This window comes from Opisthorchis viverrini (assembly GCF_000715545.1).
Source record: "Opisthorchis viverrini unplaced genomic scaffold opera_v5_217, whole genome shotgun sequence".
Classification (NCBI taxonomy): Eukaryota; Metazoa; Platyhelminthes; class Trematoda; order Opisthorchiida; family Opisthorchiidae; genus Opisthorchis; species Opisthorchis viverrini.
The window spans coordinates 733,862-760,271 of record NW_008751876.1 but is presented as its reverse complement, the minus strand read 5'-3'; the positions used below and the strand labels follow the sequence as shown (position 1 = coordinate 760,271).

Genomic DNA, 26,410 nt, shown 5'->3' with positions numbered 1-26,410 from the left:
ACATACGCCCACACCAGATATGATTGCGGATTGACTGAAAACGACTGTCTCCTGTGTGAGTCATACATAATCAACCGGGAATCGATCAAAACACATCACACTGCTTAAAACCACGTGCTATCCAGTGTCCCATCTGTGCGTGCACATCTACTTAATCCCCGCAACCTTGGCAGTGGCTCAACCTTTGTGTTTTGTGTGGATGATGACTGATTGTAAACCAGGTAGCTGTTGATATATTCACCGAGCTTGGCAGAGGGCTCCAAAGAGCGACAGCCACCTGATCACAAACCAGTTGGCACACCCGAACCACTAATATTTCGATAGTCTGCCAATATGCGTAAAGAGTCTCTATTACTTTTAGTCATCAGAGGGCAATTCATGACAGCATATTGACACTTAGTTAAGCGGTAACGCTGTAGCCTCACATGTAGGAAATCTGTAGTTTAAATCCTAGAATCACTAAAGATGTATTGATGAGCTCCAAGAGAAGCAAACTTTGAACACACTGTTCCTCTTCCTTGGTGAGAATGTGCCAGGATAACCGTGCCAGACTTGAAGGGGGCTGTGCAAGCGAGAGTGATGTTGATGTAAATTCTACAAATCCCACAACTACCTACAGCTAATTAAATATAGTTTCACCGCTTATTCTTCATAGGCTGCTTCGCTTCATTTTGTTGTCTTTTGTCCAGTCTAAGTGGCCACAACTATTCGGGGAAAGACAGTCACTTGGCATTTCAACCGCTGAATTTTCCGCGACGAAGCTCTTAGTCTGTATATCACGCGAATCATTCTGCACAACCTTTAGCAAGTGATGCTCACAAAAAAACCTTGGTTTTAAGACCATTACCGTCTGCGCGGACAGCCCCGGTAGTTGAGTAATTGTTTTTGGTCTTGACCAGGTAAACCGCATCCGTTTCTCTCCACACTTGCCTGGATGCTACCTTGTCCACCAAAAGTGGAAAACTTGGACTTTCGTCATCCAAAAGTAAGGCATCGGATGGTCCTGTTTATGGTTGAAGCGTTAAGGAACATGCAAAACATTGGTCCAAGATCAGTAGGTCCTAATATTTGGGAAAGTTGAAACCAAAGTAGGTTTTGATTGCCGAAGCGCAAACACGATTAGCTAGCAACACAATGGCTAGAGGGGCAGATCTCAAAACAGGCTGTTGACGCTATATTTCTACCAGGGCCAGGGAAGACCAAGTTATCGTCGAAATTCAGAAGGAAGGACACAATGCTTTCTGTCCAAATGGAGCCCATCAAGTTGATTAACGAATTCAGAACAATGGCCTGCAGACCACTTGCTCTCCGATTGTTCTAGAAAGCTGTAGAAGTTGGATTAAGCTGACAGCTCCTAATTGTTGATCGCAGGATAATCTGGCCAATCCATCGTATGCAGCTAAAATACTCCTTGGCTTGACAACTGGCAAGCTGCCGGAGGGGTCGATAACTACTCAGGATAAATGAGAATTGTTTATCGATAGTTAGACTGTCTAAAATCCTAGAGGCTGATTATGATCTTCTCCTTTTTAGGCTCCAGGTTCAGAGGTATTTTTTTCGTATCGTTTCGTGTAATGTATGGATACTTATCGCTGGATGTCACACAGTCCGCAGAAAAAACTAAAATCTAGTCAGATGATCTATCCCGATAGGTAGTGAATGACGGCCATATCTGTTGAAAGAAACTCCAGTCCAGCCTTTGCTAAAAAGGTGCGATGTGATCAGCAGCCAAACGGGAACGGAAACGAAGTGCAGTTATACAACTTTCTAATGACCGTCTTTCTTTTTGTATCGTTCTTGTGCCTCTCGAGAAAGTGTAAAAGTTCACCACCAAGATGGAAATATTGTTATGCTCTGTTCATGGACACAAAATTGATACTGGGCTCAGTATTGCACAGGGTATCGGCCGACGCACAGCACGTTTTGGGGATCGTCTGCAAAGAGGGGTCTAAACCCAACGTTCTCCAGATCGGAAAAACAGCAGCAACTCCCGCCCTCGATAATTGTATTTCGAATCACGTGTGTTAGAAGCAAAATAACCCAAACAAAAAACGGTACTTTATTAGCTCTCCATACGTATGCTCTAAGAGCTGAAACAAAACTAAACAAAGTACAATAAGCACACACAGGTTGCCGGTGTTGGGTAGCTTCAAATGCCCGAAAAGTTCCGCTTTGCCGCTGCTTTAAGACACCGCTATCAAATTTTCCATTGACATCAGCGTTTGTGTGAAATCAGAGCACGTAGTGATATGCGTCCCTATCAATACAGAGGTGGTCAACCACTCAAAACGCCTAGTTTCACAAAACTCATGACTTAGAGTTTGTTCTTATGAATCTTTCTCGACGAAGCAAGAAGTGTTTTCGAGGTTGGTGCCTGACAAATGATCACGGCACTGGTCTCGTCTCTCATCTTTAAAGTGTTTCTTACGGAATTTGATGACTCAGACAACATTTTTGCAGCTAATTTTCTGTCCGTACGAGTACCGTGAAAATTAATCCAATAAAGATTAATTGACTTGAAAAACAGACTGGGAAGCAATTTGATAACTAACAGTGATGCCCAAACAAGACTACTATCCGGTAAGTTGTTAGCGGCAGGTACTGTTAATCCTCATCGGTCATAAGTTGCACCGTTAGCATCCCGTACACCGGCTGTATCCCACTAACATCATTTTGATCAGCCGGTGCACACATCGAAATCCAGGTCGACTGAGGCTTAGCTCTACCTAATGGCAATCCAATAAACAGTGCGCACTTAATAACACATAGTGTGATGGGTTGAAACGCTGAGTGAGTAAATAAAGCCGGAGCACCTGCATCGGTCTTAGCAAAAACGGTTCTTGATCACGCAGGATAGGTCCGTCGAAGTGTTAATGAACGGGGACCTAACGAACAAACCTTTGGTGGTGGTGCTCAATTTACGCTACAATACAAGCAGAAAAAGCAATCCGTTCGGTTACACACTTTCACAAGGCCGAGTCTGGATGTGGTATTCTATTATGATTTTCAGCCCGACAATTGTTGTTTTGGTCAGTAATCCTGTTTTTGTCACCTAACAATTGGCTCAATTATCGGATAGCTTATTTTTGGTGAAATGATGAGATGACGATAGGGAATTTTTCACGTCCTTAGTCCCCTAACACTGTGAAGTTCGAACATAGATAAGACTGTTTATGACAATGCATGAAGCGCAACCGACTAACTTCACAAAAGACTGCAATTCTTGGGCGTGAAATTTAAACCGACTCACACAAACGCATTCCGACGCGCCAACAAAGAAGTTTTGAACACATTTCTTCTACCAGGAACCTAGAAAACTAAGTAGTCGATAAGGAAAAAACAAAATATCTGAGGAGTTAAACATCCGATAAACCAAAGCTACTCTTACTTTAGCCTCACCTTCAAACCTGAGGCCTCTGTTCACCAGTGAATCATTGAAATCTCTTCCGAGTAAAAATTCTTCCCAGGCTTTTGGGAGAAAACCTTGCCGGATGGTTTACGTTATTAAGAAGAGTGCTCACAGGTTTTAGGTGATGAAGGGATTTCAAAGTTTCAGCGGCAATTTCCTGCTAAAACAGCATTGATACTAACCAAGAACAGGTACAACTGCAATGATGTAACACTACTTCCTAAAACAATTATTTTCAGACAATGGTGTGTTTATTGATTTAACTGAGCATGTCAGAAGAAACTTACAAAACTCCACATGGGTCAGTGCACCGCGTGATTTTAAGGCCATCCAGAAGCGTTCTATCAGTAGTTCCATCGTGTTCTGTGATTAAAAGTATAAACCACATCTGGATAACTATGCCGTTATATGTGGTTTATAGGCAGATTCTGGTTAGTACTAAAATCGATTTTCAAGTTGTTTGCGTCACACGATTGAAACACACTTCTTTTTTACCTGGGCATCCAGCATTCACACGTAATGCACTTGCTTAAAACTCATTTTCTTTGCAGATCAATGAATAAAATCCATCTAGTCACATTGCAGATGATCTGTATATAGCTAAAGACGCCCAGAAGACCTGCAGACATCACAAATCTGTTACCCTTTATTAGGAAACCAAAAGCTTGCAATACCCTTATATGCGTCACGTCAATCATAAAAACAAGGTGGCAAATCCTGGAAGCTGGTTCGCTGCGCGTTTCGTCTCGATTGGGATACATAAGACGAACATTTCAAATTCGATCTCCTTTCACTTTGGTTAAGTCTTTTGCACCACACCACCAGTGGCCACTTACGCTGACCACATTTTCCCTCACAACCATTCTTCTCAAAACCACAGCACTTAGGCCAAACTCTTGGAGACAGCATGTAGTGAGGTTTATCCTTCATCGTCAGACAAAAAAAGCCCCCTGAATGTATCCAATTTTGAACTAATAATAAAATACTTACCCTCCAAGGCTCATTTCTTTCCAGGTTGAAAAGCAGAAATGTGAAAGACACCACTGCAAACGGGTTATCCGGCAACGTCTTCAGCTGTTCCATCAGTAGGTCGTAAACTCTCTGGTTGCAGGATTCGTCCTAGGGAAATAAACGTAAATCCCACCTCTATGACAGATTTTTTCGAATACTAGTTGCAATATAGGTGGGATGTAGAAGACTTATATGAATTCATGAATCGACTCCATGTTGACCAGGTTAAGCGACAAGTTCCGAGTCTCTTTTCATCAGTAAATGCGAGTACCTTAGCATTTCGAGTGTCTGGCAGCTGGAACCACTCATATGCAAACAAAGTTACGAATTGAGACGTCATAACCTGAGTTGGTGTATTACGTACTTATGGGGCCCGTGATGAAACGTTATTCCTTCTCAAGTCAGAAGAAGCACCACGCTGAAGAACTGAATTGAGAGCAAGCCTCACCTAACACTTCCTCTCCCGTGCAATCGGGCAGAGCACAAACTGACAACCTGCCAACAGCCATTACTCAGTGTATGAAAGCTTAAGGCTACTAGGGTTAAATTTCGCCAGTGAACTGACGTTTTCCGTTTATGTGGCATATGGCATCTCACTTCAGTGAATTACCACTTAACCAAGTGTGCAACTTTAATTCATCCGGGTCCATTATACGCGAAATAAAGCACACAGGTTAGTTTCACTTTATCACAAATTAATAATCCTCTTATCGAGCTCCGAATCCCATGGAAGACCATCCAACCAATAAAACCACTAGGTAAGTTGATTTTGTGTCTGTCCAAGCGAATGGATACTTTATCACCACATTTTAGACAACTGTGACAATCAATTAAAAATGGCAAGATTAATGATGCCCAACTATTCCACAAAAGCGCCATATTGCCACTCAAAACAAAGAAGCCGTTCATGCTCTTTGAATCGCACTCAGCTTTTCAAATACCAAAAGAGTCAACCATTTCACACCAGTTATTTTCGTGGAATCATCTTATTGGTGGCTATCATGGAGATGTCTGACACGGAGCTCATTGTTTTCTCTGTTAAAAGTGACTGAATAAGCAGTAGACTTAGGAACATGGAAGACTATGACAAGAATAATATTGACAGGGTGAGTCTTGTGCTCACAAGATTAGCAAGACAATATTGTTTGTAGCCGTTTAGATGCATTCTCTCATCTCTCCTAGTGTTTGCACACTCCAACACAGCTGTTTCATTGTAAGCGACTGATTTCCATGAGCTGCTAGTGCTTCCAAAGAAAGCCAATCACAAGGGTTCGACCGCTGGCCCACTTACCTGATTGTCACACTAAGCTAAATTTTACAATCTCAATGGATTCTAAATAAATTAAAACATTTGAGATGAACAGACCTAGACAAGCAATATTTTAAATGATATGTCTACTTCTGGAACGCATCCAGAGAAGGTACAGTATGCTGGTCGGCAAAGTACCACTGCTGGTAAACGATATGCTGATGGATCGAGCTGGTGCTTGAATGCTAAACCAGTTGCCAATTTTGCGAACTTACCGGGAAGCAGGTCGTTAGAACACAAAGTATGTCCATGGCCAGACACCAAGCCTCACCTCCCGGACCAAGAAGCGACAGACACTCTGAAGAGGAATCACAGAAATAATATTCTATGGGTGATTTGTCTGCCGATCAAAAGATTCTAGAGGCCCTATGCATTCCTCATTTGACTGCGAAATATGTTCCACTCCAGATTTTTGCTACTTTTAGTCGACAATTTGTACTTTGCTTGAATTGGCATTACTTGTTTAAATGTCCCTTTTCCGGTCCTGGTGCAATCACTGTGGCTGGTCAACGCCCAACGATAGGAATACGGGTGTCCAGTTTGGCTTTCTTTAAGGTCCCTCCGAAGTGTATTCTCTTGTTCTTGATGAAATTCGAACTTAGGTCATTGATGTGTCCAGAGGGTCTGCTAGCACTATTTCAACAGCGCCTGCCGAACGCAACTGACTTTTTACGGTTGGGCTGGCAAATCTGTTGACACTGGAGCGATCTTATTGGCTTGTAGGAGATCTCCAACTATGATCAACTGACGGCCAAGCGGTCCATCCAATTTACAGCTTGCCAACGCAGTCCAGTTGATGTTCCAAGCCTGTCCGATAATTTCTGTGTGTAGTCGCCGGCGGGCTAAACACATTGCTCAACACCGAACACGTCCATCCATTTGAATGTGGTATAATCCGGGTGCGTACTTCATGTACCAACGGACTAATGGTAGCAGGCTCCTTTCAATACGGAGGCGGCACGCAACAGAGATGTGGTACCCTGTCGATTAGTTCCGATAACAGCGGAACTCAAGTTCAATGACTCCTCTTTCATGTGGACTGACAGAAAAAACGTGCGCGGACTGAGAAGGGTTGTTCACACTTGAGTGAAAAAGATGGAAACTCCTCCTATTTCGGCACTCTTGAATACTTATTCGTCTGCGCTAAATTTCTGAAGCCATGGTAGTTACTAATGAAGCAAGTTTTGTGTTATTCAAGTTGATATGGTTCCGCAAGTTGGACGGAAGAAAGAATTTGTGAACTGAGACCTCTGTATAGTGTAACTATTCACAATGGCCAACCACCTGCAGTGAGTCTCTGGTCGGCCTGGTCCAACTCACATGTTACATGCTGTAAAACCTTTTGGTGCCTAGCTGCCAAATCACTTGAAGGAAGGATAGAGACTGAGACATTGTCTGGTTGTCGAAACCTAGACTGCAGCAGTCCAAATGCCGGGGTTACAGCTGAACCACGAACCTTCCAATCCGTAAGTTCGCACCTTAAGAACTGAGCTGTCTCTAGTTCAAAAGTAATGAAGCGTATAGACAGGGATTACCGCATAAATGAACGGCCTTCCCACTATGTTTTCCTAAAAGCACTCTACGGAACACAGACCCATGTTCCTCACCCCTCTCCTTACATTCTACATATTTCCTTGTCCGGGATGCGATACACAGAGAGGTAGCTTCCAATGAAGTCAGCAATGTGGTAAGTTTTTTAGACTTCCTCAAGTGCGTCTTCTTCGTTGTCTTCTTGTATTTTTATTCCAGCCTATCCGTGATATAACACGGATAAACTATATAGGTCATTAGTTACTGTTCATACTGGGACAGCGTTCTCCTTACGTGACGCTTTTATGCCTCAGACGTCTCGGGACGCACACCTTCAGTGAATTTCAATAGGTTGATCAATGTCTAACATCATCTCTAATAAATACCGTAAACACTTGGACGGGCATTTCACGACAGATCAACTATTCCATTGTATGAATGTTCCCTATCACAAACGCATTTTGTCCCATTCGCTGTTAAAATTGCCACATACCTTATTCACTTTTTCCTTCAGTTAAACTAACCGCTCAAATATATTTTCAAACACAAAACAAAGATGAAACCTACTATGTTGAGGCGGAGGATGGTGCCATAATGGATGAGATAATGACGGACCAATTACGCACTGATCCTCCGAGTGCCCTAGTCACTTTAGGGCCCCTGTTTTCACAGCACAGTCTAGAGTCTGAAGGGGAACTCACATGCTTGTACTGCCGAAATGCCGCTGAAGTCACACGATTTTGCTTCAATTCTCATTCAGCTGAAATGTATCACACCGGAAAATCTTGATCTATGGTACAAAACCAGCTCAACTTCATCGATCAGCTTGTCGTTTATTCAGACTACCTGCTGTAATGCACTAACAGTTGTTCTTTTACACCGCTTACCTTGTTTTTGCGTGTAAAACCAGTTGTGTTTAATTCTACAGTTTTAATGTTTTCTTGGAAGTAACTTGTTTCAGCTTTGCTACTGAGTGACAGCGGGTCTGGTAGAGTGGACCTTTACACTTTGGTAAATACACTTATCGATGCGGTTTCATGATGATGGCAACTGTTTAGGTAGAAAAATCTCCAAGTGCCTTAATTTGTGCAGGGAATTTACCCTAAGCAATATTTCGGTTGCATACGCTGAAGGGTACTCAGTCAACGTAAATAGCACCAAGCAACTTTGGCTGGGTAATTTTAATACGGTATTAGCTTGACTAAATACACCATTTTATATTCATACACAAGGATAATGTCCTGTTTTCATAAGTATCTACTTCCCCCCGGAAATAAGGATCTCTTGGAAATCTAAATCAATTCTGTCCACCTCCCGCCCTCAACACAAATCCAAACAAGTGTGCTCAGTCATACTGACATCACACGAATTTACTTTCCAGGTACCCGAATGTATGGATGGTCACGTGACATAACTGCTGAGGGCAAATGCGTTTAACAGCCGATATACTTAGTCTCCAGTGTGGCCTAGTAAAACGAACACTATTCATATTTCGTCAGCTTTTTTCAGTATACATAACCATGTGCAGGCGGTGGGTCATAATCGGCTCCTGCTGTGCTTGCAAACGAGCCCTACGAACAAGACTGCTGAAGTCGATCCACTCTGTAAATAACACATCCACACTATCTGTTAACTCCATCGTGTTGACCAGAGCTTTCACGGCCTCTTTTTCATCTTGTGGTCTCAAAGCCACGAGTTATCTGCCGCCAACTCAACAGTTTTGTGACCATGTTAAGCGTTCTGCTCAGTCAAGTAAGAGAAAGGCAAAAAAGTCGTGAAGTCCCCTTTGAAAACCACTCCGTTGACAAGATCCTAGCGGACTGCCCTAGCTGTTTTCTTTCAGTAGTCGTCCAGCTATCTTCGAACAGGGAGTGCAGCATCGTTTCCTCTAATATTTGGTGCTTTTGTGTGACAGAAGGTTGCACAAAATGTAAAGGCGCCACAAAATGCTGTGAGCGGACTGGCAATAAGTGGGATTTCGTTGCTGTAGCAAATGGCTGCGAATCTCCGAGCACTTTAACCGCTTGTGTGTAGTCGTTGTTGTTGTTGTTGTTTCCAACGCTAATTCCCTCTTTTCTTTCTAGACGAGACTCTTGATCTTATTTGTTTGACTTTTTAGCGGATATGCTTCTAAGATAAGGTAGTTGGACGTCGTGGTAATAGCCTGTTACCTCCGATGTAGACTCCACGGGTAGTTGTAGAGGGATTCCACTGGTCTGCTTGGAGGCACCATACTATCCTCGTAACATAAGACTTTGAAGAATTTTTGAGAAGGAATGACTGGTCAAGTACCTGAAGACAGGAGCCACACAAAAAGGAAATTTTTGTCGTATCTACATTTGCTTGTCTCTCTCTATGAAGAGAACAGCTTTTGAAAAAACTGCGTCTTTGATCCCTATGGAAGAACGGCTCCAGGATGATGATATGTTTGCAAATACATCTTGATACTCACCTGTTACGGATGAAAAAAGAGAACGTATGCTCCCTGAAAGGACTCCAGAAACCGGCGTCAAAGTTGATCCACTGACGGGACATGACTCGGTCTCGTGTCTGTGAAATGAGACGACGAGAAATGACAGTAGTACTTGCTAACATTCGCACTTGTTACAGAATCTATCCATCACCACTGGCTTTCTTACTCATACGGATTCACATTTTGTTCACGTACAAATTACCCTCGGTGATTTTTGTGCATCTACCGACGATCCGTCGTGACAAAAGTGCAATAGACACTCTAAATCTCATGAGGTATTAGTAAGAGTAAGTTTTGTGTGAAAAATGTTGACAAAATGTAATTAATATCTCCTATTCACGTATGTGGTCATTAAAGTCACGGAACACTTGGAAACCTGTTCACTCTGATGGCACTGATTTACCCCAACTTTCTCAGTCACACGCGATATAAAGCGGAAAGGCGGTTCGTTTGAAGAAAACAGTTGAAAGACACCTCAAGCATGAAAGCAGGCCTAACAGATCTTGCGTTCATGGTCACTGAAGTACCTGTGTTCGCAGCGTGTGAACCTAATCAGTTGATTGTCCAACTTTACTCTTTATTATTAGATTTATTATTAGATTATTATTAGATTATTATTAGATTATTAGATTTATTAGATTTACCTGTGTTCTAGTGGTCTTCGGGATTATGTAGATCTCACATTCATATCACTGTCGTTTGGACAGTATCACTGCTTTCCGAGTACATCTATTCTGTTCAGTCCATACCAGAGTAGAGAATCATTGGATTGGAGTTCACGTCCCAGCACTGCCAAGTATATGCTTCGCTGTTAAACTCTAATTAGAGTGACGTGGAGTTACGCTTCTCCACTTGTTAGCGGACTCACCAGAATAGTTGGACCAGAGCAAAAGAAGGGCTGTTCGAGCAAGAGTGATGTGATTTTGAAAAAACTACTGCTGAGGCAAATGTGCCCATCTCGTGCCTCATTACCAGTGGTTTTGACTAATGCGTCTCACTGATGAAGAGAATTTGGTGCGCCGCTCATCACAACCACTCGACCTCTCTGGCATGTTTTGAATCTGGGAGAAACTGAACTTTGGGCATATTCTTCTTCTAAACAGTTATTTTATGAAGACTGATAAAAAAGTGGAAAAAGTCACTTTTTGTGTCCTTTCGGTGTTTGTGCAGTAAATAGCTGTGTGATTTGTGTTTACTGAATTTGGGGGTATGCACCCTGCTATGGTTCAGATTGTATCTCATTAAGTGTTCTCTTCCCACCTGTACACACACTAGCAAAAGAATGGCAGAGCAGTTGAACGTTAAACTAGAAATACCAAATTACACCTTTTGACGTCCCGCGGAGGTGCGCAATGAAGGGGTAAAAATAGTATGGTCAGCACTTGTTTTCAGCCTCACAATCATTGTTGACTGACCAAGAGTGAGTTTTCCTAAATAATGTTGCTGTGCACACATCGTGGAGCATCATTCTGGTAAGCCGGAGGTCACGTGTTCTAGAAAACTAGTAAACTTGTCTTTTCGTTCATAGTGAAATCACTTCAGGTGGGGTGAAATTTATGCTTTAATTTGTGGCCATTTTTTAGTAAGTAACTGAGTTATCGCCCTCATAATTTGGTCACGCTTGGTTTCTCACTAGACGTTCGGTTAGCTAACTTTGCCTATCCCTGTGAAGTCAATCGTAGAGAGGAGTTTGAATTCTGGAACTATTTTCTCATCACCCAATGTGCTAGCGATTACCGTATGCATTACCAGTTCGGGAGATAACTCGCATTACTAATTTCAAAGTCGGACCAGCAGTTTCTTTAGATTTCTTGGCACTTAACTTAGAGTCAAGCGTCCCCTATGACTGTCTACTGCTGTCTCCCAGAAACATATAGTTCCACACTGATCTAACGACAGTTGGTCGCATTTCGACCGTCTGTTGGTAATACCTTCGTTCTGGAGTCCGTAGTTTGTTTTATCCCTTGTCAGATTGTTTTTTATACTTTTTTCAGCTGTCGCAAAGTTTTGGCTAAACTTTGAGCACCAGGGTGTGCTGATCACTGGACTCATCAGACTTGGCCATGTTGAAAGAACTGGAATCGTTCAAAAGTTTTGTTTAACTAGTTTGACACACCATTTCTCAAAGTTGGCAATAAGTGTAAGTGGATCATTGGAATCTTCTGTTTTTTAAAACACCAGTGTGTTGATAATCGATTGCACCTCCTCCCTTACGAAATATCACAACCTGATTGTCTTTTCGTTACAGATTTAAGTTCACCAGCAGCAGGAAATAAGTATAGTCAGTTCTCAGCTAGCGTATTGTTGTCAAACGCTTAGGGTAGTGCAATTAGTGTGATCAGCAGCAGATTTATTGCATCCGGTGATTTCACCACGGTTTTCCTGCTGACACCATCCCGTGATCGCGGGAACCACTCAAGATGCACTTCTTGGTTTATTCCTGTAAAATTTCATTTCATTAAGCGAAACCGCTGAGGCTTTTTAGCGTAGTCTTCCTGGACGCAATCTCAAGCTCTGTATTTGATTGTCCGAATTCGTTTGATATCAGGTGGCTCAGCATTTGATCGGCTGCTTGGTTAATTGTGTCGTCCGCAGTGACCACTATTTATCTGCACTACTGACTGAACCAAATGAACCTTGTTGACAGGCTTATCTCAACTTTCAAATAAGCAGTGTGAAAAACTCCGACGATTGGTTGGCAGACTTCTAGCAGAAGTCGGATGGCTACTGGCTAACCGTGTTACCTTGGGAGATTTTGCCGTTACCGCAGTCTGCATCACATCCTATTTCTATAATATGTGTCTTTTTGCTTCGTATTTCACATGCATTCCACATGAATGTTCAGATAGATGAATAGTCACTTGAGAGGAAGAGAACATCCCTGTTTTTCTGCACGCCAAAATTTTACTAGGATTCTTGTTATTTACTTTTTGAAAAATTTGCAACAACCTCCTTGTCATACCTGGAGGATATTAGCACCTGGCTCACGACAGATGCCTATCTCATAAACTATGAATCCCACCTAATCAGCCCTGGCATTGATGCAACACAAACGACCCTCCGCCGTTGTTTGATGTCTTATAGCCCTAATGGGTTTGGACCAAATTACCGTAATATTAGTACGTGATACGGTTTCGTGTGACACTTACGCATGTTTCCAATTCTGCCAAGTCGACGAGCAGTCAAAGGTGTGGTTCACCACTGGACGAATGATCTTCATCATCATAGACAGGTCTTCTTGTGTGAACTTCTGCTCTTTGAACTAAAGCAAGCAGGGTTTAGTAAATACCAAGAAAAACTGACCTTTTTAAAAAGTACCATCAGAATTGAACTGAGAGGAAAACGTATATCCATGTTCGGTTTTTTGTGTTGCCTTAAAGTGGAATAAAGAGAAGAAAAAGGATCAGGCGATTATGTCAAATTTGAAGAGCCAACTGCCTTTGAAAATCACCTACCCGGTTGCTATTTGAAAGATCTCTGGAAATTCCCGCTGTTTGTTTTCACTGGGGCTGTTCAGATATTCATTCAGCGTTTCTAACAGTATGGGGATATCTCTGAACGTCATATTTTCAAAGGCGTCGTCTTCAATAGATATGCTATAAGGAAGAAGAGTGGGTAGGATTAATTTTTTAAGGCTCCCACTGCTGAGAAGAGTTCTATACTTAAAAACCATGCATAGGTACTATGATCAAATAACACGCTCATGGAGCAGCACTCGATTGGCTGCTGGAAGAAACTCCAAACAATCAAGTTCGGTGTATCGTATTTGGTCCACAGACTCTAAAAGACCGTTAGTATCTTGTATAACTGCTTAACTCCTAGACGCTTTTCGATACTTCACAGTCCCTTCTCATTGAATAGCTTCGGTTGCTCTCAAGTACCCAGCACCTTTGATACTTTGCGTCATTTTACAATGGGATTGCCCGTCACAAGCCTTATCAGTGCAGGAATCACTTTCTAACCCATTAAATTTTTTCATGATGAATGGCAAATCACAAGTAGCACCAATCTATTGACCTATGTCTTCTGACCTGACGTCAAAACGACATTTGTTCATCTGTTGTTTTCGCCATAGCTCCAGATTCTATTGACCCTGTCTCATAAAACACTGCATAGCATTAACTCTCTCCGTGGAGCGCCAAACTGGTTAGAACAAAGTGAGATGTCATCATCCCCGAATTTGTGTCGATGTAAGTAGCCTTGGTTTAGCATAGGCTTCAACCTCTAAATAGAACTTATACAAACCACAGTTCGTGTTGTGGGAAGCGTGGATAATGAGAAAACAAGACGGATAACAGGCCCCATTCCTCTCTTTTTCAATGTGGCACGGAGCTCACAGATTGTCTCAAGGCTTGGAATCTCTACAATTTAGAAAATTTCAAGTAAGGTAAATTGAAATAAGGCACCTGGAGGAAGTCATGAGGAATTGTAAGGTTGGGGAAAACTTTGTTGAGAATCTAGATTTAAAGGGCAAATTAGTTTTTGTTCTATTAGGCTTGGATCATTATTTCCCGGAGACCCCATTGAAGGTTAAAGGACCATAGAGTGCTTGCTATGATGGGATCCTGTACGACTGTCCAAGGAAATCTGACAACACCGGTCATAAATGAAGCAAACTTCGTCGCAAAACCATGAGATTTAGATGAATCATTCACCAAGGCGCATCACGCTGAAGTAAAATATCAGAAAATGGACTTATAGTAACACCGGCATTTTCTTCGCTGTTAGAAGCACAGATGAAGATAATTACGCAAACGTGGCCACAAAACAAGATTTACAAACTTCCTTCTTGTGTTAAGAATTTCCGTTGCCCGACTGAATATGTTAGCTCCCATGGCGAGATGGAGAGCTTTTGAGGCTGCACCTATACTCTACATTAAACATCAAAAACAATGGGCCAGCAAAAAATGTACTTTTGGCTCCACTGTGGCGATATACTTGTTTTTTTCTGGAAAATATGCCTACACACAATTCTTGGTTTAGCAGTGACCCAAAGAAAGAACTACTATTGGTAATGTGTATCAACACATTAAGTACTACGTAACAAACTGAGCGCCTAATGTAAACCAGAGACATTGAGAGGTTTCGGTTAAAACAAAAGTCTAAGAATGACTTCCTTAAATGCTATTACTGCTTCCTATAGAGTAGATCATGCACACATATCTGCAATTACATGACACAATGTATGGGGATAAGCGTTTTCCGAAATGTTGCCACTTTTTTACCCTATATCAAAAATTTGTTTAAGACAGAAAAAGATGGTAAATTACGGTTCTTCTTTGAGCTTCTGTAAGTAAACAGTGTGAGATCAGCTGCTCTAAGACGATGAATCGTGCATACATGAACTAAGCGATTTCACTGGGCGAATCAGATTTTTTGTCAAAGTTCGATCATGTCATTATGGGGAGATGAATGTTCGTATATTTTGGTGCAAAATGTGTGCCTGGAAATCCTACAAGTTTGTAAAAAAAAACTTCGATCGTTGTTTACAAACGAACGTACTCAGGTTGTAATAATATCACTCTTTCTCCTGCCAACACCTGCCTGGTTGCTTGCACAAGCTGTCTAAAAGGAATTGTTCTAAATCAAACACACTGACAGCTGCTCATGTGGTAAAGCTCGCTGAAATTAGGCTCACTTAGTGATGAAAAATATTGTGCACATTCGTTTTTTTGCGGTTTTTTGTGTAAATAAATCTGTAGGCTGCAAAACTGATGAAAAGAGACGTGTCGTGGTATTTAACGAAATGCAAATTTCTGTTAAGAAAGTGCAAAGCAAGTGAGAAGAACAGAAACCTGACAGTTGAACAAATGCCTCTTCATATGTTTACCGATTTTGGCATTTGGCTTGCAAATCCTTCGTCTCTGATCAGACAGAGAGACTGAGTGGACAGATATGTGAATACTGCACTTTATGCCTCTTGTTTTAAGAAATAAATGCCCCAAGTAGTGAGAACTGACGTCACCTGCAGAAAAATCAACGGTTATAGAAAAATTTCGCACCGTTCTTTCTCCGCTATTACTTGGTATCATATTCAAGACTGAATGACGCATGTCATACTGAAAAAAGTTGAGAGATTGGCATCTGAGGCTATGAGGAAAAGTATAGCTCAGGTGAAGTGGCTCGAATGGCGTAGCATTGCTAAGGCCTGTTAAGACCTTCTTGGTAAGACTTCTTCATTTGAATTATCATGCTCATTAAGAGGTAAATATGTTTTAATTGAAGTTTGCTCCTGTAAATAAAGTTGTTCTTGTTAAAAAAAGACTGAAGAGCAGTGTACAGCTGTTTCACCCTTACCAAACCTGTTCACAACTTCAGAGGCCGGTTTATCTTCCGCGCTTACGATAAAGCTGTTATTTTCACCAGGCTGGAAAGACGCAAGATACAGTATGAAAGCACTTGTAGATAATTTTGTGTAGTCTGTGGACCATCGTGATGTGGGTACCTCCGTTTTGGCAAGACATTAGGCGCAGGAAAGTCAAACATTAACACACTGAATTGGTTTGGCAGTCTGGATCTTATCCTAATCTATAGGCATGTCTGGCCAGGTTCTTAGGAGTAAGTGTTCTCTAGTGATTCTTAGTATTTATGTATAGCATGGATGGGATTCGTGTTCTATACTAAGGCTTCGCAAGAAAACGTATTGAAAGAACTGTATTTCCTGATGCGGTTCATCTACATCATCTACATCCCTTAGCTAGTTAAGTCCCGCAGTAGTGAAGCATGAATCGCAGGGGCATAATTGAACCCGTCACCGTGACAGTGATATCATTTGGAATGCTGTATATGACGAAAAGAATTTAAAATGTGCGCAACAAAAAACTGGAAACAGCAGCTGATATTCACCTTGGGAGCAAATGCAGTTCACGTAGTTTGTCAAACTTGTGCTTGACTTAACCGAAGACTTATGCACAATTCATGGTTTCAGATCCTGTCAAAGGTTAAAATGATAAAACAGCTAAATTCAAGCTGGAATCCTGAGCCGAATGATAGAAAGGCAAAACTTTCACGCTGGAAGGTACCGAGCGGGTGTAGTTGATCAACATACAGGTCATCGGTATCCTCTAAGGCGACTAGACGTTAGAAAACTTCACACATCTTACCAATCAGAATGTAAAACCACCCATAAAATTCAGTTACTCTGACGCCAAGTTTGGAATGTACTATTCAGGCCGTTGTCTCAAGTGATGACATGAGAACAAGTTTCAGAATCCTTCTGTCGGCCAGCATAGTTTCAATGCTCATTCGGCCTGTTCAACGCTGCAGATTCAAATCTATCCGGTGAACCATTGGTTATACTGCTCCAGTGAGTCCCAATAAAGACCAAACAGCTGCACCGTGTTTTTTTGCATTCCAAAAGATTTCGAACAAGCTCTACTTGAACTGCATGATTAACTCAACCGAATATCGTTCTACTGGCGTGACGGTGTATACTACTGATGAAGGATGCGAGTAGTTTATGGCCCTGTGTCCAATCCGTCCCCGCATCTGATGGAAGGTGAAGTTTATTACGGAGATTATGGGACCGCTTTGCAGTGTTCATTTGTTAGTCTGTAATAGTCAATGAATATTCATGAAAGTTGAAGACGACGCGTGATAATTCTCAATTTTTAAAACCATGTGAAAATGATATATTTACTTTTGTATCTAATGGCTTGTAACCATTCAGTTCAACCAACGATTGACTTCTTAGTGAAGGGTTTTCCTCCTTTAACCAACATTGACAAACATAAATAAGGCCCGATTCACTGAAATGTCTTCCTTATTTATCAAACCAGATCAATACATTCAGGATAAGGGTGGAAACGATTTTGCCACGAGCTGTGATTTGCTGCCCCACTATATAATTTAAACGGTTTGGTCACAGGACACCACCTAATCATTGGTATCACCCAAAATCATTGGCTATTGGTGTAATTGAGTATACCATTCTATTAAATTGTTCTAGCTCGCGGTGTATCATGCAGTTCATGGTTTATTGTGGTATTTCTCGTGACATACCTGCACGGTTAGGAATAGATAGAAGAATTGTTAACTATGTGCCTGAATCACTCAATAGAATAAACAAAATAAATGTTTCCACGTAAATGTAGCTTCTAAGTGGTGCAGAAGTAATAGATACATGACAGCAAAAAGTGATTGGCAGTTTCTGTGATCAGTGTAAGGGGACCTCAAAAAAACAATGACACGTAATCATTAACTTGGGTGTGTATCTATCTACGAAAATCAGGCTCCTCGTAAAAGACAAGTGAGTATAAATACCCACTAACGTCAACAACTAGGTATATACAGTGCATTGATCAAGTCTCGTTAAACGCCTCCAACCTACTTCTGGAAATTTAGGCCGTGGATGTGCCATTCATTCTGGCTGGCTGACACTCATTCAGTTGTTCGGATTTCTTCCCTTAAAGACCTTGCTACTGAATGGACTGATGAAAACTTATATGTAGTGTGGCTTATTCATTTGAAAAGTACCTTGAATACTGGCCCGACAGAGTCCTTTGGTGATCATCGAGGCTGAAGAATATTACATAAAAACGAATATTGATATCTCGCGCTAGGAATGTCGATAAATGAATACTTGCTTCTGCGACCTTGATCATGGAAACAGTAGTGTGATCAACTCTGTCCGGTGCCAGTTTATGAACAAAATTTTTCTTCCCATGTTTTGTTTTATAAACAGTTTACTTAGCCAACTTCGGAACCTTACAAGGGTCAAAGTTCTTAGGGTAGCCTATACAGCAACAACTAGATATTTTGGTCTGCCCCGGTAAGTTTACAGCTCCTCCACGTAGATAAAGCTCGTTTGGCTATGTCGCGTACGACGCCACTTATTCGTTAAATGATTGTTTGTGTTTGAGAACCGCTTTTAAAAACTCAGTTGTATTGTTAGAGCATCAGTGAGTCGAATGGCTCGGTGATTTTACTCAGAATAGGTGGGAGCTTATTAGTCACATCTGGCTAGAAATCAGTACTGTACGTCAACCTTCTGGTGAAACTTGTGGTTTAAAATAAGCACAGTGGCTTCCCGTCCCAAAGAACAGCTTTGTCAGACATCACCTGTATTGCTCCGTGCTTGGAGAGCACCTTGCTGACAGGAATTTGAGGAACCTTACCTGAGTTTCATTTTTGAATATATTTTTTAATTCGTCATCCAAAGATTCGAACAATACATGATAGCTAATCGTAAATTACGGGTGATAAATCTGTTAAATAGTTTGCCCCGGAAAATCAAGTCCCTTACACCCCTAATACCACCCAGATGGAATGTATAAACCGAATTTTTTCTGTAATAGAATACTTTCACATCCAAAATGTCGGTCAAACTGAGTCTGAATGGAGTCAGTAAACGGTATCTTCAGATAAAACGTTCATTTGAGCTTCATTAGGTCCTTCCATATGCAGACAAGTGATTGACTCAAAGTTAAACACAATGAGTAAACCACGAATTGGTAACAAAGCCAGGAAGTAAATTCCCTTCTCACAATAAAACTGTGCACCGAACTGAACACAACTCCGATTTTGAAGCAGAAGGTACCGTGGCCACTGTCACAATGCAGGTAGTAGTTCAGGACTACATTTCTCATCACAAGTCTACACTTGGCTCACATTTACAGCTCATCCCCATTATAAATAGCAGTGTGTCATACTTTCATGTGTGCGGTGTAGTTTTAGCTGAGCTCAGATGCTATCAATTGGCTCGAAAACTAAAACGAATAATATCAAGCTGCTCAGCCAAAGGCCTGAGTCCAACACCCGGCTTCATAAAGGGGATATCGCTCGACCTTCAAGGAACTCATTGCCTCGTTTATTCAGTCTTTAACTTGGTGGTGGGTTGTCAGCCCTCGATCCACTATCCAATCTGATAGGTAGGACTGTGTATGTTGCACCAGCATCCTCCGGTGTATCTCAGTGGGTTGCTGAGATACGCAAATCGTCACACTGCAACAGATTCAGTCTCTCCAAAACGGAGCTCCCAGATATAGATATCTCTGTTTAACTGAACGGGCGGAGAATGTACATTCTAGTAAACAAGGCGATATGGAAGACCAGCAGAGTAATGAGCTGCCCCCCCCCGCGAATGTCAACGCTACAAAAGTCAAGCTGTGGAACAGCTCTCTAGTTCGTTGAGAAAAAGGTTGATGGCGCACTTAAACCATACTGGAGACCAGCTAAATCCCCATGCTTTTTTACTCATACAGCTCAAGGGGAGGCTGAAATTGGCTTGTCTCAGTTAACTGTCTCCCCACCAGTAACACGTTCCTGATGCGCGATCACCATTCTCCTGCAGGTTTGCTTGTGTAACTGTGGATAGGACGCGATATTCTACCACTTAATTTTGATCAAAGGATGTCATTTATGGAATGTTCTCTACGGAGCGTCTCTTTTTACATTCTGAGAAACTCTCCCTAGTTGGAGGAAGGATACCTTCTAGGTGGACTTGTTAATGTATTGTTCACTGGGTACAATACACATCTGGTTGACGTTTGTTGCAAAATCGATTACTGCACTGGGAGAACAACCGGTACGTGTCACTGAAGTACAAAAAACGATCAAAACTATCACTGCCGGTGTTCTACACAACTGCATTTCTTAAAACATTAAGGTGATTCTGAGGACAATTCAGACCGTCTCAGCCATAATTCTAATGAAAATATGTTTTTTTAAACAAAAGAGATGCTATTGATGAAAATATGTTTTTTTAAACAAAAGATGATGCTATTGCCTTGTCAGAGCATATCTGAAATGCGTCAAGCCAAAAGATATTCAGCACAGATCCCTCAGCAAATTAAAATCTCTTCATGCTAGATAGAAAAGCCAATCACAAGTGTCATTAAATCAATCCTTAGACACGTGACCAAAACCTGCTCTTACGTCACAGAAGCAGCCGTAGCACGTTCATTAGGCCTAAATCTACTCCTGATGAAGAACGGCGTAATTAATGTGATACTACAGTGATGTTATGTGACAACCTACGGGTCGATCTGACAGCAAAATCATAGGCTTGTGAACCTTAGTATCACCGGTTTTATTCGAATCCCTTGATTTACTGGAACATAACAGATAACCGGAGCACTACAGCCCCTTGTTAGTTCCCGTCAACTTTCATATTTGCGGATAATGTGGGGAGATTTTGGAATTTCCTACAGACATTTTGTCCTGTAAGTGCAACCCAAGTATGCTGAAGAGTCGAGAAGGAATTAACAGCAATTTCATGCTTACTGGGAATCATCAGCAATCCATATCTAACGTTTTCTCGGGACATGTCGAACTTCTGATCCCCAGGCTAATACTTGAACACCAGACCTTTCGGCCACGAGTGGCTGATAAGTAGTGTGATTAACTCGCACTTAGATAGGACACAGCGCCACTCATCCTGCAATCACGGGATTCCAACTGTGTGGTTATCTGTTGACTGGCTCCCCAAGCGACAAATTCTAAGATGGAACGCACAGTCGTCGGGCAAAACGTTCTTCCTTCAAAACTACTTATATTTTGTTGCTCAGACAATGACCACTTGATGTGAGTTGCCAAAGTGAAGGCTGAGTGATATGTCACGTCCAAGTGTGAGTTAATCAGACTGCTGATGAGCTACTCCTAACCGAACACTTTAGTATTCAGCTATTAGCCCAGGGGTTGGGAATTCGAGTTGCTCTGGGAATGGGTTAGCTACGCACTGCTAATAACTTTCAGTAAGTATGAATTTGGTATACACTGCTTTTGATAGCCGGAGTAAACATCAGGCACCTGCTAACCTTTAGAATAGTCTTAAATCTAACCTAAGTACGGCTTTCTACACATCTACGTAGACACTGACGGAGTGTAAACTTTGAAGTAGGTGAACGCTGAGGCCAAGTTACAATGTACACTTCCACCGATCTCTCTCAGCACTTTAAACCGGGTATCAATTGGTTCTTGCGAGTTTGCTTGTTGTGTGTGGTGCGTGCGGGACGCAACGGGCTCCTCACTACAGTAAGCACATGCACAGATGGCTGGTTTCAGCGTTTTCTCATCAGAATCCAAAAGTGCTGACACTGCTTAGATGCAACAGCGCGCGATCGATCATAGCCATAAAATCCACATTATCACATACACTGTCACATTTTTCTCGCTTTCTAACTGTGGGGTTTACTCGCTGAGTGTGAAGTTTTACGTAAACGCATGGCACAGATGACCTTGTATACGGCCTACAACTAGTGGTAACAAGCAGTCCTCAACATGGTGAACTTTCTTTTCTGGTCCTCCAACATACACTTAATTTTCATGTATATCTCTAGTGCCCAGGCAATTTTATATGTTACAAGAGAACCCAATTTTATACACCTTGTTCGTGGACTGGGTTTTTTATGTCGGATTCTGTCTGATTTTTTATTCTGTCCGATTTTCGATAGCTGTATATCAGTCTCTGAGCTATTTGTACACAGCGCAACTTGGTCTTTTGAGGGACTGCCAACAATGATTGAAATAAAGAATCCCGTTTTGTAGCCTTTACTATCCTTTTTTAAATACCTGCCTATTTATTACTTTTTAACTTCACAGGACAGCATCAAAGTGATGGCGTCCAGAAACCACATTCAATGTGAACCATCTTGTAGCAATTTCTCAGTAGAGAGACTCAAGGTTCATCATAGACGGGTAAACAAAAACAGAATAAACCTACAAAGCGCGCATGATATGATCGTTTTGGGATTAAAATTTCTATCATAATCCGTACTGTTCGCTTTACCAACGCTTGAGTCAAACGCATGGCGAACGATTCAAGCATTCCTCAAAGGTTTTTTCACTTCCTTTCCGTCAAAAGCAGGTGGATGGAGATGACGTAGAAGAAACAGCGGTATCTACGTAACTTCCACACAAAGAATAAAGTTTGACGGCCGAGGCTCTACAAATATTGTGTAAGTGTTATTTCGAATTATTGGTAGCTATGGTGCGTTTATTGGGTGTTAGTCAGGTAACCGCTGATCCGTTCTCCCAACTTGACAAGTTGCATGCAAGCCACTCAGAAACCAATTCATAGAAGTTTTACATCATCAACGTCTGCAATTTATGAGAATCCAAGTCTGGATGAACGTTCCCTAGATTCCAGCAATGCACTCAAAACGAAATTTCAATATTCTTCCTTTCAAAGTTTTCCGAAAATTTTCAGAAAAGTGAATTTTAAAACAAAAATATTAACCCTGAAGTTCACTGCTACTCTTGGAACTTTGAGCTGAGAGTAGCAAGCACAACTTATTCAACTTTATTGTTGTAAATTCCATTCAGTAATAACAAGTTAGCGGCATTTAGTTTCTAAGCAATTTTTCATCAACCGAGTGTGGAGCTAGGTTTTCGCAGTGATAGGTGTCACTCAGCTGGCTCCCATTTCCTGAATACATGGATTTATATATCCCTCAACTTTTACTTAATTCAGTCACTTGAAAGCAAGAGTTTTAAATGAAATTGTTCCACCAGAATCCGGTCTCCAACCGTTCAGCATATAATTATTCTGAAAACGCCATCTTAGAGACTGCTTTACTGGAGTCTTTGTTTCCTTTTATATTTTTTGACGTGATTGGGATAGCTCTGTGTTTAAGGCCCGGACTCGCTGATCGGAAGGTCCGTGGCTCGGTTTTAACCTAAACATCTCGTATACTCCTGTCCTGGCCTTGACACTCTGGCAGCAGCTCGTCCCTCGGGCTTCCTTCGGGTGGTTTGGCAACTAGGGGCTGGAAGAATGTTACAGCTGAAGGATTTTTTCCACATTTTCGTGTTATTTGCTGATTCAAACGTAAGATTGTATTATTAAGTTTCATAATCTCAAGCCTTTGGATAACCTCCAATCTTTGGCGTAAATATTAGCTTTCTGAATATGTTGGCTACTTTGTATAATCCCCTAACTATCCAAGACAAACAACCATGTTTTTCATGAATGTAGATCCAGACGATGTCCATGTACATAAGCTGAGTAGCTCTGGTGTTGTGTGTCGTCGTGGAAAAAACACTTAGTTGTTTCCTTGATTGAAGATAGTCAACACCCAAAGAGATAGTAAAAATCTACTAAAACCTTTCTCATAAATCCAGGGAATTATTTTCGGAATAGAGTGAGATTACCAACACCGTTCATTTTCCGCCCTTAAATGGAGTCAAGTCTAAAGACACGCTGAAAATTCCTAATTGGTAATTTTAGCTGGCCCGAGAGTTTGAACGTTACAATTGTTGAAGCACCTGGTATAATCACATGCCTGTCAATCAGAACAGGAGTTATAATAAGTTCGGTACAACCATGTCCCGAAAACTCAGTGAGATGTAACTATTCAGAAAAGGGAATTCATTTCTGGTAACCTATCCGACACCGCATTAGCCTCCTCCGTAGAAAGATGCTACAACCACTTCAGACTCAATTCTATTATTGTTTGCTGCAAAAGTGACCCTTTCCCCAGTCGATACTGCCTGCAATAAAATCCCCAGATTATGAAGATAGCTTTGAAGCCAAAGAATGTTATCACTGCAATCCACCCTCAAGGGCATCAATTCTCAGAACGGTTTGATCCATCAGGAGAATGTACTGCAATAGAAATTCCTTGGGACACTGACCAAGATTGATCGCCGGGCTTTCACCTTAAGCTATATATGTCATAAGCATAATTAATACACACACCTGTCACACTGGTGAAATCTCCCTGGCTGAATTTGATTTGACGTTGGCACAGCACGAGTCGTGGTTTCAATACCAATTGTGGGCAAATTAACGATCCTTGTTTTGGTCATACGAGTGAGTTTTCGTGTTACCTTGCGCGGTGCAGAGCGTGAATTTACTGACCGGAAGGTCCGATCTCGACCTCTCGATTTCCTTTGTCTAGGCTTGGGTAACCTGGCAGTATCCCAGCCCTTGTGCTTCCTTCGGATAGTATGGCAGCTAGGCACCGGAAGGGTGCTACAGCTGATTAATGATGATTGTGAGGTGCTTCTCCCTAGAGCTCAGCTAGATGGGACAAGAAGTTTCTTCATGCCTCTTATGAGCCGATCCACCAATTAGCAAGCAGATTAATTATGTCAAACTAGCTCGTTACTTACAGACATGCAGAAGCATTGAATTTCAGAATCAATTGCCTTAGCTGGCGTAAAAATTCCCCTTAGGTTGAGCTCTTTAAAACACACACGTGCAGATGATGAATTGCACTGATCCTGTGTAGAAAGCATGCGTAAGTGCTATTTCTGGTCATCTTTCTGCAAACGTATACCTCATTGAGGTACACTTTTGTTAAACATCGAAGATTTTCCCTCGAAGAAGGCAATGTTATGTTGACTGAGTGACGCTTGTTCCCTTGAGGTTATGTTAGGAGTCGCGGTGGAAATATCGGGCAGTGCCGCGATATCCTAAGGCATGCACTGATATATAACCGCATACCCACTGGGAGTGCACTACGAAACAAATGTACATCGTAATGTCCACATTAGGTTATCCAATGTTTTGCTTCTGAAGTCGACCTATTAAGGCAGCGTTTATTCGTCATGTCTCATCGTCATCCTCTTACTTCCGTCGCAATTAGATCAGCTTTACTGTGATTTGAAGTTTTTTGCGTCTCAGAGATCCGTTGTGGTCTACCTGGAGTTTCAGGTGTAAAATTCTTGGTCTCTCATATCAAACTGACCAAAGAGTAGAATAGACAGCAAAAACGTCTCCTGGTTAGCCACGTTAAGGTTTGCAAGACTTATGATGGCATTTTTAAGAGGGTGGGTTTTCCCGATAGCTTTACGCTGTCTTAAGGTTAGAATTCCTGGCTAAATAATTTACTCATAGTCTTAATTGGACATCTACGGACCATGTGTTCGGAAGCTGTCAAGTGAATATGTTCGATTGGCAAGATTGGAGGCAAACTGGAAGAACCATCGCATTTTCAACACTAGATGCATGAAGCACAACATAATTCCCAAATCTCTAGTTGTTCAGCCACCCCCGTCCCCCGCTTCTGGTCGAATTGCTTCTTCAGCGGCCAAGTCATTCCTCAAACAGAGGATCCATTTAACCACCCAACGTTTAACTGATATCCGCCACCGCGCATGTCATCTCAACCATGATCTTCAGTCCGCACTCTCGCCTGCTGAATTCGAATTACTGGATACCAAAGCTAAGGAAGTGAAATCAGCTCAAGGTAAACAGTGCAAGGACAGACAAATACGTAAGTTTGAGAAATTGCTTTCTACTACTTGCTGTTCTAGTAACACAGCAGAAAAGAGTAAGTCATCCACTCGCTATTGTAGCGTAGTCAATTTATCAGATAGACACTTAAGTGAAGAGGAACGTTGCCTGTTAGAGAAAGGATTGAATTTTGCAGTAAGTAAAGGCGTTATAAGGGCAGTAGAGATCATTCCCAGTGTTGAGTCTGTATTCCAGAAACTTCCTTCAATTAAAGCGGAAAAATTACATGTACAGTTGGTCACAGTCCTGAAGTCCTAGCAACCAGGGGTTCCAAACATTGCGCAAGCTGAACAAAGAGCCTTAAACACGTTAAAAAATGCAGACAGCATAGTAATTACAAAGGCAGATAAAGGTAAGGCCACGGTCGTCATGAATAAGAGTGACTATCTTCATAAATTTAGACAACACATAGCTGATGGTCCTTACCGACAAATTAGTAACGGAAAGATTACGTCAATTATGAGTAAGAGTAAAGTTGAAGTTGGGAGGTATCTAAGA

At 41.7% G+C, this 26,410-nt stretch overlaps 1 protein-coding gene across 1 annotated transcript in view; it reads right to left on the bottom strand.

Moving 5' to 3' along the window:
• The window catches only part of T265_08457 (hypothetical protein), a gene marked incomplete at both ends in the record, with an annotated part of 134,808 nt that overhangs the window by 102,726 nt on the left and 5,672 nt on the right, over positions 1 to 26,410 (bottom strand). Inside the window, 5 exons of the mRNA XM_009174264.1 lie at positions 2,899 to 2,923; positions 4,400 to 4,528; positions 5,945 to 6,027; positions 9,712 to 9,809; positions 13,188 to 13,328. Of these exons, the coding sequence (XP_009172528.1) occupies positions 2,899 to 2,923; positions 4,400 to 4,528; positions 5,945 to 6,027; positions 9,712 to 9,809; positions 13,188 to 13,328 (476 nt within the window). The remainder of the gene's footprint in view (positions 1 to 2,898; positions 2,924 to 4,399; positions 4,529 to 5,944; positions 6,028 to 9,711; positions 9,810 to 13,187; positions 13,329 to 26,410) is intronic.